This window comes from Cebus imitator, unplaced genomic scaffold (genome assembly GCF_001604975.1).
Source record: "Cebus imitator isolate Cc_AM_T3 unplaced genomic scaffold, Cebus_imitator-1.0 Scaffold977, whole genome shotgun sequence".
NCBI lineage: Eukaryota > Metazoa > Chordata > Mammalia > Primates > Cebidae > Cebus > Cebus imitator.
In genome coordinates, this window is record NW_016108292.1 from 72885 (window position 1) to 86496 (window position 13612).

Genomic DNA, 13612 nt, shown 5'->3' on the forward strand with positions numbered 1-13612 from the left:
AGTCCATTAAGATGGTTGGGAGGGGTGGCTTTGAAGTTCATTTTTGGTTTACAACATGTGTAATGTGTGTGTGTGTGTCTGTGTGTGTGTGTGTGTGTGTGTGTGTGTGTGTGTGTATGGTGGAGTTTCACTCTTATTGCCCAGGCTGGAGTGCAATGGCATGATCTCAGCTCACTGGAATCTTGGCCTCCCAGGCTGAAGTGATTCTCCTGCCTCACCCACCTGAGTAGCTGGGATTACAGCATGCACCACTATGCCTGGCTAATTTTGTATTATTAGTAGAGATGGGGGTTTCACTATGTCGGCCAGGTTGGTCTCAAACTCCTGACTTCAGGTGATCCACCTGCCTTGGCCACAGAAAGTACTGGGACTATGGTCATGAGCCACTGTGCCCAGCCTACAACATGCAAAGTTTTGAGAGGAGACAGAAACCACCACCCTTTCTAGGAGAGTACAACCCTCCAGTCACCCCTGTAGTTGATCATGGACATGAGTCTTAGGCTCCACCAGTCAGATGAGCACCTGCTGAAGGAGCGTCATTGTCTCGGGTAAATACTCGGGGTTCGTGGTCTTGGGCCAAGAAGATGAAGGACACTGACACACAGGGAGTGATTTAGCAGCAGAGATTTAATAGGCAAAAGAAAGACAATGGGGAACAACTCTGTCTCTTGTGAGGTAGAGGAGCGCCCAAAAGGCAATTTTGGTCTGCAATGGGAGTGCATCAGATTTTACAGGCAGGCTTGAGGAGATGGTGCCTGATTTACGTAGGGCCCACAGGTTGATTGGACCAGGTGTGACATTTACATAGTGCGTGGGAAAGGTTGTTCATCCCACCCTAATCCTGTTATGCAAATGGCCTTTCCACTAGGTGGGTGCCATGTTGTCTTCTCCTTATTGTACATGTGGATGGTAAAGAGAAGGGAGGATGGAGCCGCCATGCGAACATGCCTAGTCCCAGGCGTCCCTTTCCTATTGGCACAGCTGCCGCATTACCCGTGAGAGTTCCTAGCTGGCTTGTCTGTGTCTGAAGCTTGATTTTTCAGGCTGCTCTTTGTTAGAAAAGAAGATGATTTGGGGGCTGCTTTTCAATAAAAGGAAAACCTTACTGAGTCTTCATACCCTCGCTATCTGCCTAAATAATTTCTTCTTAACTCGTATATCACTGCCAGACTCTGAGCCAGTATGAGGCGACACAGAGAGGCTGGGACTGTGCAGAATGCATTTTAGTAAAGGTGGCTGAGTGGCAGTGGTGATGTCCAGTTTCCAGGCACAGCAGTGACATCTGTCCTAGCCTTAGGGTCCAGTGTCCAGCACCAGGATGTCACAGTTGTGAGTAGTGGCATCTGTGCTCAGCAGCAGGGGCAGTTGTTCCTAGGAGGGACCAGATCCAGGGTGGGCTGTGGATTCTCTCCCTAAATGTGTGGTTTCCATCCTGGTTCTGTGGTCTTCCCCACAATAAAATAAGCCCCCAACACCAGATATACTACTTTTTGTGTACATTAGAGAAATTTGGTTTCCATAGTTTGCTCCAAGAAGTGAGTGAGAAATCAGTGTGTGGAGCAGTGTCAGAGAGCAGCATTCAGAGGTGTTCTTTGTGTGAGAACCACATCCTGAATTGTCTACCTGGCCTCTATGCTATGGTGGAGAGATCAACAGGGAATATCACATCTCATAATCGATGATGTACATCCTGCCTTTCCTTGCTGTGAGAAAAATCCTCTTTTAACCAAGGTTTGAAAACCCACCCGACCCACCCACCCTGGGCACTCTCTGATCTCTGATCTCAGTGGTTCCCAATCTGGCTGAGCAACAGGATTGCTGGTGGGCCTTAGAAAATCCTCAGGCCACTCTCTAGAACCCATGTCTCACAGTACTATGCACAAGACCGATGAATCATTTATATAACAAGCCCTACAGGCGAGGCTGATGCATAGGCATGTGGGATCCACATGTTCTTTCTATTCCAAGTGTGATCTGGAGACCAGCAGCAGGAGCTCCAGCCTTGTCATTAATCCAGAATGTCTTGCTTGACTCCAGACTTCCTGGATCTCAGCACCATGTCCAGGTGATTCCTGTGCACATTGGCGGTCCTCGTCTAAGTGTCCTGTAGGCGTGGGATCAGAACTGTGCAGTCTGCTCTGGGTGTTATCTGATCCCTTAGAACTGGAGGTCCAGGGTTCATTCCCTGCGCTCATTCTTTTCCACAATCACTGCCTTGGTGCCCTCATCCATGCTTGAGATTTTAAGTATCGTTTATATGGTATGACCTTCTAAGTCTCTTCTCCAGCCCAGTCCTTTCTCCTAAACTCTGGAGTTGTGTGTCCAACTTCCACCCCGGCTCCCTCACCTGCATTCCTAGTAGACACCTCCTCCACTGAGTGCCTGGGATGCCCCCTCCTCGGTATACTCCTGCCAGAGTCCCCCCAGCTCTGCTGATAGCAGCCCCACCCTTCTACTCACTCATTTTACAATCATGGGTGTCCTTGATTCTTCTTTCTCACACCACAGATACAATCCATTGGCAAATGCTGTGAGTCTATCTTAAAATGCATCCAGAATCTCCTCACATCCCACTATCTCCCCGGCTCACACCCCAGTCAAGGTAACGACATCTCCAGCCCGGAATACTGCACTCGCTTCCCACTATTTTCCCCTCCGCCTCCCTCATCCCTGGCCTCTCAGCTCTGTTCTCGGCATTAGCAGTCAGCGACGTCCTTTTAAAAGAGAAGTCATATCATGTCCCTCTTCTGCTGAAAACTGTCCTGTAACTCCCATGTCACTCAGAGCAAGGGTCAAATCTGACTGCATCCCCCCTTAAAACCCACCTGCTCTGACCACACCTCTGACCTCATCTAGTTTCTCCTTGTCCAGCCCTCCTGGCCTCCTTGCTCTCCTGGGAACACAGACACCTTCCTGCCCTAGTGCATTTGCCCTGGAGGTTCCCCTGCCTGGAAAGAACTTCCCCAGACATCTTCATGGACATTCCTCATGTCCCTCAAATCTTTCCTCAAAGGTCACCTTTGCAACAAGGCACACAGACTACCCAGCACAACAGCCACCTTCTCTGTCCCCACTGCCCACACCCTGGGTCACCTGCCTCACAGCACTTCCCACTTTCTAGCACTTTCCTTCCTCACTCTGGTTATAGTCTGTCTATCCTCTGGATAGTGTATCTGCCTCTTCACACTGGAACATATGCTCCAAAAGGCTAGAGATTTTTCTGATTTTACTTCAGTGATGTTCACCAGATGCAGAACCATTCTGTCCTATGTCTGGTCAGCACCAAAGGTCAGTTGAAGGATCACTGTAGAGCACCTCTCTATTCTAGACAGTATCTTTTTCTAACATAGCCTCAGGCCGAATGCTGTTTTGTGGCAGCCACAGCACAAGGTCCCCTCACACTGACATCGAGGCCTGTGTGTTTCTCAGCAGTGCTGCTTGTGTACCTCCCTCCCCATCCCTCTTCCTACACCAACCGCCCCCTCCCCCCACACACTGCAGCACACAATCACGTTTCTCTCTTAAGGAAAGAACAATTCTTGACTATGGACCCAGTTTTACAAACAAATATGAATCTAAATTAGACTCTGCTTTAGATTCATGAGTTGAGATTGGAGTCAGCACCAAGATCACTGGAACCAGGGCAGGGAGAGAGGGCAGGACAGCAGAGCAGAAGAGGAGCCCTAGAAGGAGGGCAGGAGCTGAATGGGTCTGAAAATTTGTCTCAGAAACACAGAGACTCCCATGTGCCGGGGCCGCCCTGGTCAATGTATGAGCCTCTGTGGTCACAGCTTTCGCTGGATAAGTTTCTACTGACAGGACAAGGACCGTGGAGCAGTGAAGCTGACCCAGCTGAGGACTGACCACATAAAGCCCATGATGGACTCAGCAGCAACTGGGCACAGGCCCCGCCCACACTCGGCTCCTCACAGCCTTCTCCATCCCCACCTGCAACAGGCTCAGCACGGCGAACATGCAGATTCTGGAAGGTTCTCAGTTCTTTATTTCCTTTCTCAAATTTTAGGAATTGACTTATTAATCCATCAACCTTTCATGGCAAATATTTGAGATAACACATTTATTTTTAGATTCTTATTTTCAGTAAGAAAGTAAGAGGTTGCAGCTGAGTGTACCATTAAGCTGAGACAGAGATGGAGACACTGAGCCCAATCTCTCTGGAACAGGAAAGATGACTGGGGAGGGAACACAGGTCAGCGTGAGGACAGGGGTCACAGTGGACACGGGGCGGGCTGTCTCTCCACCTCCTCACATTATGCTAACAGGGACGCAGACACATTCAGATGCCTTTGCAGAAAGACATGTCAGAGGCTCCTGAAGTCACAAAGGGGAGGCGTGAAGAAATCCCGCATCTCAGTCCCACACAAGCAGCTGTCTCAGGCTACAGAAAACAATAATCATGAACAAATTCATGTCAGTCATGGTAAGTGATGACACTCTGAACAGCCGACTACACACTCAAAATGTCCCAATCAAAGAATCCCCATAACCCTGTCTTTTCCCTTCTGCCCCAATACCTGCCTACTTCAGGACCCCCCAGGGTCTCACATTTACAAGCTGTGAGAGACACATCAGAGCCCTGGGCACTGTCACTGCCTGCGGTAGAACAAAAACAGGACCTGGTCAGAGCCCACAGGAGATGTGGGACAGGAGGAATTACCAGGTGGGTGAGCTCCTCCACACTCCAACCCCCACCACGTACATGCAGCCTGGGAGTAGCTCCCTTCTTTTCTACCTGTGGGAAGAAAACTTCCTGTGAGGGGACAGGGAGGAGGCAGGGTCATGAGATTTTAGAGGAACCTCCTAGTCTTGGACCCTAGAGAAGTTTCCAGAACTGTGACTATGGACCCAGGAAGGATCAGGAAACACGAGGAAAGCAGGTGTGGGTCCTGGACCAACCACCCTCCTAAGGTCTGTCCTTAGCAGGGACCTTCCCCTAACCTGTGACTGCTGGAATCAGGACCCCAACACCACAATCATCACCGTGATACAACTGTCCTTCATTGTCATACCTGCTTCACAAAAGAGTAAGTGCTGGCACACAGGGCCCCAGGCTGTGTGCACATGGTCCATGTGTGGATAGTGATTCCCAGCAATGAGGCAGGACACACTTCTACCTGGGGCTTGAAACCTCCAGTGGGACAAAAAACCCAGACCCCACCCCTCACCCCTTCCCTACCTAAGCTCTTCCTCCTCCACATCACAGCAATGACCACAGCTCCAATGACCACAGCTCCTAGGACAGCCAGGGCAGCAATGATGCCCACGATAGGGATGGCAAGCTGGGAAGACGGCTCTGGGAAAGGAGGGGAAAATGAGGGGCCCTGACCCTGCTGAAGGCTCCAGAAAGGCTCCTGCTTTCCCTGAGAAGAAACATGACCCCCATCCCCTCCTTACCCATCCCCCTCCTTACCCCATCTCAGGGTGACGGGCTCGGGCAGCCCCTCGTGCTGCACATGGCATGTGTATCTCTGCTCTTCTCCAGAAGGCACCACCACAGCCGCCCACTTCTGGAAGGTTCCATCCCCTGCTGGCCTGGTCTCCACAAGCTCCGTGTCCTGAGTTTGGTCCTCTCCATCCCGCTGCCAGGTCAGTGTGATCTCCGCAGGGTAGAAGCCCAGGGCCCAGCACCTCAGGGTGGCCTCATGGTCAGAGACAGGGTGGTGGGTCACGTGTGTCTTTGGGGGATCTGACAGGAAGAGTCAGAAAATTGAGGCACTCTGCATCTCTTATGGGACATACCAGCAGCACCCATGTGAACATCTGAGAATGGACAGGACACCTGGGGTGGAGAAGGGAGCACAGAACCCAGACACCAACCTGGGCACAGGCAGCTGGGATAATCTCCTATTCTGTGGAAAGTTCTAGTCTCTGAGGGAGGAACTGCGACTTCTGGTCCTGACCTGAGTGGAGGTCGAGGGACTCAGAAAAGTTGGAATCAGACCTTCAAACACATTTGAGTGTGAGGCAGAGAACAAGGCCTGAGAGAAAAAGTCAAGGTGCCCGGGGCGGCTGCAGGGGTCAAAGGGGACCCCTGATCAGTATTCCAGGGACTGTCTTCCCCTCCATTTCCTCAGAGAAGTCATCCTTTAATTGTCCTAGAAAGCAGAGGGGGCCTCAGAGGAAACTCAGGAAAACTCATGCCATTCTCCATTCAAGGGAGGGCGATATTCTAGCTCTGATCCCATTTCCTCCCCTCCTTTTGGGAGGCCATCCCGGGAGATCTACAGGAGATGGGGAAGGCTCCCCACTGCCCCTGGTACCCGCGCGCTGCAGCGTCTCCTTCCCGTTCTCCAGGTATCTGAGGAGCCACTCCACGCACGCGCCCTCCAGGGAGGCTCTCAGTTGCTCCGCCACATTGGCCGCCTCCCACTTGCGCTTGGTGATCTGAGCCGCAATGTCCGCGGCGGTCCAGGAGCGCAGGTCCTCGTTCAGGGCGATGTAATCCTTGCCATCGTAGGCGAACTGCAGGTACCCGCGGAGGAAGAGCCCCTCGGGCCCCACGTCGCAGCCGTACATCATCTGGAGGGTGTGAGACCCTGGCCCCGCCCCCGCGGTCAGCCCCGCCCACCGAGTCCCGCCCCCGCCCCGACCAACCCGCGGGGATTTTGGCCTAAACCAAAAATGAAACTCGGTAAAGGCGCCTGGGGCTCTCCTGGGTCGAGGGTCTGGGCGGGCCCCGCAGCCTCGGGATGGACCTCGGACCCGGACACTCGGAGAGACCCAGTCGGTGCTTGCGGGATGCGGAGGGGTCGTGACCTGCGCCCCGGCCGGGGTCACTCACCGGCCTCGCTCTGGTTGTAGTAGCCGAGCAGGGTCCTCAGGTTCACTCGGTCCATCTGTGCGAGGGCCTTGGCTCTCTGTGTCTCCCAGTCCCAATACTCCGGCCCCATCTTCTCCGCCCACGGCGTCCGCGGCTCAGCTCTCGGAATCGCTGCGTCGCCGTCGAACCGCCCGACCTGCGTGTCGTCCACGTAGCCCACGGCGATGAAGCGGGGCTCCCCGCGGCCAGGCCGGGACACAGAGGTGGTGAAATACCTCATGGAGTGGGAGCCTGCGGGCGAGGAGGGGCTGAGACCTGCCCGACCCTCCTCCCAGCTCAGCTTCCCGGGTCCTACGCCCCAGTCGTGCGGACGCCTGGCTCCTACTCGCAGAGGCCGTTTCCCTCCAGACCCTGCACTCACGCGCCCGGGTCTGGGTCAGGGCCAGAGCCCCCGAGAACAGCAGGAGGAGAGTTCGGGGCGCCATGACCGCCATCCTTGGCATCTGGGGAGAATCTGAGTCCAGGTGCGTGACTGGGGACTTTAGAACCGGGACCTGGGCGACGCTCATTGGCTTCTCTAGAAACCCGACACTCACTGGGAGTGAGAACTGGGGAGGCGTCACGAGGATTCAGGAGGAAGGACCCGACACAGGTTGGAGTGAAACTCAAGGGAGCAGGGAATCCCCAACGCTGCGCCTCCCCAGTGCGGACAAGGCCCTCCTTGCCGGTGCCTGAGACCGTGAGAACCACGCCTAGGACCTGGGACTTTGTCCCGATCCCTCTTCTCCTACACCAAGCCTCTTTGTCACACTGTCTGCCCGAGTCCTGGCCGAGGATGTCTGTGGAAACCCGGGAGAGATGCCCAGGCTGCGCCCAGCCCCTTCCCCTTCCCCTTTCGTCCTGGAATCCCAGTCCCTGAACTGGACTACCTGCCTCCCACTCCTTACCTCTCCCCTTGGACTCTTGTGCAAGGAAACTCACCACGGGGAACTTGATGCCAGAGATTGAGCTCGCCCTGGGAATGGAGGTGTAGAGACGGGTTTTCTCTTTAAACCTGGTGAAGTTTTGTCTGAAGTCACCAGTTAGAGATTCTCATAGAGACCAGTTTCCTTTGTGTTTATTAATACAGTAGGTAGCATAATACTGGTAATCTCTGAATGATTAGGATTCCAATCTGTCAAAGACCTGCGTCAAAACAGCATTGCAATTAAACCCTCAAAGCTCCTAAGTTTTACTTTCCCAGATTATGGATCTGTGACTCTGGCTGTTGCATTTAAAATTATCTTCATTCCCTTGCTCGAGTTTCCCTGTGTGAGTCAAGAATATCTCCTGAATACGAAGAAGCAGGATTTGTCACTGTATATTGGAGCCGGAAGCCTGTAGTCACCACCTCAAAGTTGCGAATGCTCCATGCAGTCCCAATGCTCTTCATCAGCACTCAAGCACTGCCTGTTTTCATGAGCTATGCACATCTAAGCAGTGTGCATATTTTATTCGGACACTTGGTATTTCTGTAACTTTTTTTTTTTTGTAAAATTATGAGGAAGCCATTAGTTTTTAGTCAGTCCCACACAAAATGCACTAAATACCAAGTGCAAAGAAACCCCTGCTAGGCTCTTCCATGGCTTTAAAATTCTTTCCCCTGCCCATTTTCCTCACCTCCTGCTTCTCCAGCCTTTATCTCTGCCCTTGTCATGCCTCACACCCTCCCCTCCCCTTAGTCCCTGCCATTCTGTCGGTCCTGAATTGTGGCACTAACACTGTCCCTCACTTCCTGCCCAAATCTGTTCTCCCCACAGTGCTCAGCAGTCCTGCTAATGTGACTCAGTTGTGTCATTTCTTCACTCACAATGGATTGTGGTCTACCATTTTGCTACATGTTTTCAATTAGTCTCCTATCTTTTTTGTTTCTGTTCCTCCTTTGACTTTCTTATGTGTTAAGGAAACATTTTTTAGTTTACGGTTTTAATTCTCCTAGTAGCTTTTAGCTATATTTCTTTACACTAATTTTTTTTATCGTTGTAAGAATGGATACCCGATTCCTTGACTTTTCACAGTGAAGTTCAGGTAATATTAAGGTGCATCCAGCAAAATAAAGGACACTTCAAATGGTATAGTGTCATCTAACCTATCATTATGCTGTTGGTGTTGTATATATTACATCAATATACATTATAAACTCAATGATACAGTGTAATAGTTTTTGTTTTAGAAAAGCAGCCATATGTCTTCAGGAAATTAAGCAAATGAGTGTGTGTGTGATATGTGTGTGTGCATCACTTCTGTTGTTAATTTTTTCCTTCTGTGAATCTGGGTCACCAACTAGTTTCATTTCCCTTCAGCCTAAAGAACTTCCTTTAAAATTACATGTAGTGCAGGACCCCTAGGAAATGAAATATGTGGTTTTGATGATCTGAAAATATCTTTATTTTTGCCTTCTTACCCCCACCCACCTCTTTTTTTTTTGTTTTGTTTGCTTTTTAGGACATTTACATATAACCAAAATTTACCAGGTTTAGCTGCACTTTTTGGTGAATATTGGTAATTTTTTGTAGTCGTGTAACTATCACACTGGCCAGTAGAGAAACACCACTTGTAAAGAACCACCTGCTAGGCTCCTCCACTGCTTTAGAGTCCTTTCCCCTGCTCCTTTTCCTCACCTCCTGCTTCCCCAGCCCTTCTCTCTGCCTCCCTCATCCCTCACACCCACCTCTCCCCTCAGTTCCCACTGCCCAGTCACTCTCAAATTGTGGCACTCTAGAGAACAGTTTCTTTTTCCTAAAAACTTTCTTTCTGTCCCTTTCTATTTAATCCCTGCCTCCCACCCTGACCCCTTCCCTTCACTCAACCACTGCTCTGCTTTCTGTCACTGCAGTAGTGTAATTTCTAGAATTTCATGGACATGCAATTATATGTGATGCAGTCCTTTGTTTGGTCTCTCACTCAGCATAACAATGTTTGAGATGATGCCATTCATTCATTTTTGTTGCTGAGGAGCTGCTGAGTATTGCTGGAATCCCAGTTTACTCATTGTTTTCTCATTCTCCTGTTGATAAACATGTGGATTACTCCAGTTAGGGTGTGTTACTAATGAAGCTACTATAGATAACTGTTCACAAGTGTGGCCTTACATTTTAATTTTTTTTTTTGGTTAAATATATATTTGTGGGATTGCCGGGTCCTGTGGTAATGGATGGGCAGCTGTATAAGAAATTGCCAAACCACTTTACAAATTGGCTGCCACATTTTTTGCATTTCTACCAGCAATATCAGACATTCCTATTTTTTTCACATTCTTGCCAGTATTTAGAATTATCATATGTCTTTTTAACTTACCTATTCTAGGTGATGTGTGGTGGTTTCTCATTGTGGTTTTAAGTTGCACTTCTTTGATGACTAGTATGGCTTGCTATCTTCTCAGGTTCATCTAACTGACTTGACTTATTACATATATTTTATGAACTATTTAGCAAATTGTATGATTAATTTTAGAAACTTTTCAGAATGCCCTAGTGTTTCCTGCATGTGCAATGAAGTAGGTGACAAAGAAAGACTTTTATTTCTTTATTTCCTATCTATTAATCTTTTTTTAAAAATTATTTTTAATTATTTGGTGGAAATGAGGTCTTATTACCAGGCTTATCTCAACCTCGTAAACTCAAGCGATCCTCCCAGCTCAGTCTCCCAAAATGCAGGGATTACAGGCAGGAGCCGCCATGCCTGGTCCTTCTCTTGGTCTTTTATTTCATTTTCTTGCCATGTTGCACTGGTTAGGATGCCTGTTACGTCTCACAAGAATGATGAGAGCTCGCATCTTCATTTACAAGGAACTTAAAAAAATTTACAAGAAAAAGAAAACAGCCCCATCAAAAAGTGGGCAAAGAATATGAACAGACACTTCTCGGAAGAAGACATTTACATGGCCAGGAAACATACAAAAAAAGCTCAATATCACTGATCATTAGAGAAATGCAAATCAAAACCACAATCAGATACCATCTCTCTCCAGTCAGGATGGCAATTATTAAAAAGTGAGGAGACAACAGATGCTGGCAAGGCTGTGGAGAAATGGGAACACTTTCATACTGTTGGTGGGAATGTAAACTGGTTCAACCATTGTGGAGGACAGTGTGGCCATTCCTCAAAGATCTAGAACCAGAAATACTATTTGTCCTAGCAATCCCATTACTGAGTATATACCCAAGTGGCTAGAAATCATATCACAATAAAGACATATGGACATGTATGTTTATTGCAGCACTATTTACAACAGCAAAGACATGGAACCAATCCAAATTCCTGCCAATGATAGATTGGACAAGGAAAATATGGTGCATATACACCATGGAATACTACACAGCCATAAAAGGAATGAGTTCATGTTCTTTGAAGGGACATGGATGACGCTGGAAGCCGTCATCTTCAGCAAACTAACACGAGAACAGAAAACCAAACGCTGCACGTTCTCACTCCTAAGTGGGAGTTGAACAATGAGAACACGTGGACACAGAAGGGGAATGACACACACCAGGGCCTGTTGGGGAGTAGAGGGCAGGTGAGGGAACTTAGAGGACAGGTCAATGGGTGCAGGAAACTGCCATGGCAGACTTTATGTATGTAACAAACCTGCATGTTCTGCACATGTATCCTGGAACTTAAAGTAAAAGAAAATAAATTAAATTAAAAAAGAAAGCGCCCGACTTACATGTACGCATATGTTCACTGCAGCACTATTCACAATAACGAAGACTAGGAGTCAATGAAAATGTCCAATGGTAGACTGGATAAAGAAAACGTGGCATGTCTACACCGTAGAACACTATGCAGCCCTCAGACAGAATGAGATCATGTCCTTTGCAGGATCATGAAAGGAATTGGAGGCCATTATCCTTAGCAAACTAATGCAGGAACAGAAAACCAAATATCACATGTTCTCACCTATTAGTGGGAGCTAAATGATGAGAAAACATGGACATGTAGAGGGGAACAACACACACTGGGGTCCACTTGAGGGTGGAGGGTGGGAGGAGGGAGAGGATGAGGAAACAGCTAATGTGTACTAAGGCTTAATACTTGGTTGGGTACTAATGGGTACAGAAATAATCTGTACAACAAAACCCCATGACAGAAGTTTACCTATGTAACAAACCTGCACATGTACCCCTTAACTAAAAATAAACGTTAAATTAAAAAAAAAAAGTGCATGCCTGGAAAGGGCATATGGTTGGTTCTGTGTTTTTTTTAAACCAAGTCACACAATCTCTGCCCTTCATTGGAGTGTTGATTCCTGTAGGTTTTTGTCATTATTGATGTGATAGGAACTTTGTGCAGTGGCAATATCGTATCCAATGAGGTTCATCCGAGGCACGATTATTGCTAATTTAAAACTTTTCCTAATACCCGCCATGACGACTTGAAATATAGTCAGCATTGGCAATTTTTGGCAGTTTCTATGGGGACTGAATAAAAAAAAGATACGATAGGTTTTAGGTCTACCACGTCGTTTTCCCAGTTTTAGTGTCTCTGTTCCTCTTGTCCTGGCCAATGTCTTCTTATTAAAAACCATAGAAACAAAGAAACCAAAAAAAAGTAGAATAACATCTTTAAAGCACAAGAAGAAAATAAAGTCAACTAAGAATTCTATATCCAGCCCAGATGTTCTTCAAGGACAGGCACAATAAGGAGATATTTCTGGTAAAAGAAAATTAAGAGAATTTGTCATCAGCAGATCTTCACAGTATCAATTGGTAAAGAAAATTCTTCAAGGTAGAGGCAAATGCTACCCGGTGGAAAATAAGATTATCAGAAAAGATGAAGATGATCAATCATGGTAAATACCGAGCTAAGTGCAAAAGGCTATCTTGCTCCCCTCATTTACTCTCACTTTGTATGTATAGAACTGTTTAAAGGTAAGAAAAAGATTTTTTTTGTGGGACTTATAGCCTATATAGATATATTACATATAATCTCTATACCATAAAAGATGGACATCTTATAGAGGATAAATGGTTGCAAGATTTCTATATTTATGGGTACTAGTAGATTATTAACTGAAAATGGACTGTGAAATGTTAAGAATAAATTAAATTCTGAAGGAAATTGAGACACGAAAAACCATACAAAAGATCAACAAATCTTGGAGATTTTTTTTTAAAATAACCTTGCCAGTCTTGAGTCTGATAATCCTATGATTTCAGAACTATTGTGAATACAAAAGTAATCAAAGAACAGTTTTGTGCAGAAAGAGGAGTTATCCTTAAATATGGTGGTCCTGGGACAGCTGGCCCTCCCTGCTGGACCTCTTCCATGTGGGCTCTTTCTGCAGTGACTCTGTTGCCTTGCTATTTCACTCTACCAGGTGTCCTGACCCAAGAAACAAGGGGTGTCTGCTGCTGTGTCCACACATGGAGAAGGAAACCATGATGGTGTCAGTACATTACAAGCCTGGCATGACAGCTCACGCCTGTAATCCCAGCAATTCAGGACGCTAAGGCAAGACGATTGCTTGAGATCAGAAGTTGGAATCCAGCTTGGACAGCACAGTGAGACCCTCGTTTCTAAAAAAAAATAAAAATAGGTAACCTTAGCTGGGTGTGGTGATGGGCACTTGTATTACCAGGTACTGGGGAGGCTGAGGTGAGAAGATCCCTTGAGCTCATGAATTCAAGGCTGCAGTGAGCCTTGATCACACCACTGGACTCCAGCCCAGGCCACAGAGTGAGATCTTGACTCAAAAAAAAATACATTGTAAACTTCTGCCCACTATGGGTTATTTTATTTGTTATTTATTCAATGTGTATTTTGATTTTACTTTACTGGCAGCACAATAAG

General features: G+C 47.7%; 1 protein-coding gene and 1 non-coding gene across 3 annotated transcripts; one reads left to right on the forward strand and one right to left on the reverse strand.

Annotated features, from left to right (window-relative positions):
• Positions 1–4385: 4385 nt before the first annotated feature.
• Positions 4386–7333, reverse strand: LOC108298504 (HLA class I histocompatibility antigen, A alpha chain-like). 2 transcript variants are annotated; one of them, XM_037735806.1, is made up of 6 exons: positions 7203–7331; positions 6803–7072; positions 6282–6557; positions 5432–5707; positions 5198–5314; positions 4386–4399 (listed from the first exon to the last, which is right to left on the reverse strand). In XM_037735806.1, the coding sequence occupies exons 1-6, from the start codon at positions 7282–7284 to the stop codon at positions 4395–4397; spliced, it is 1026 nt and encodes a 341-aa protein (XP_037591734.1). In that variant the 5' UTR covers positions 7285–7331; the 3' UTR covers positions 4386–4394. The 2 variants fall into 2 exon arrangements, with proteins under 2 accessions (XP_037591734.1, XP_017376664.1); XM_017521175.2 differs by lacking the exon at positions 4386–4399 and having other exon boundaries at positions 5010–5314; positions 7203–7333.
• A 4767-nt stretch (positions 7334–12100) lies between these two features.
• Positions 12101–12240, forward strand: LOC119469901. Its single transcript, XR_005198754.1, has one exon. It is a non-coding gene; the product is annotated as a U4 spliceosomal RNA (small nuclear RNA).
• The last annotated feature ends 1372 nt before the right edge of the window (positions 12241–13612 follow it).

Excerpts from the sequence above, each read along its gene's own strand:
- LOC108298504 (XM_017521175.2), bottom strand. The coding sequence starts at position 7,284 with ATGCCAAGGATGGCGGTCATGGCGCCCCGAACTCTCCTCCTGCTGTTC. Across the intron at positions 7,073-7,202 it reads CCTGACCCAGACCCGGGCGC|GCTCCCACTCCATGAGGTAT; the intron begins GTGAGTGCAGGG and ends CCTCGCCCGCAG. Across the intron at positions 5,315-5,431 it reads GCCCGTCACCCTGAGATGGG|AGCCGTCTTCCCAGCTTGCC; the intron begins GTAAGGAGGGGG and ends CTCCTTTCCCAG.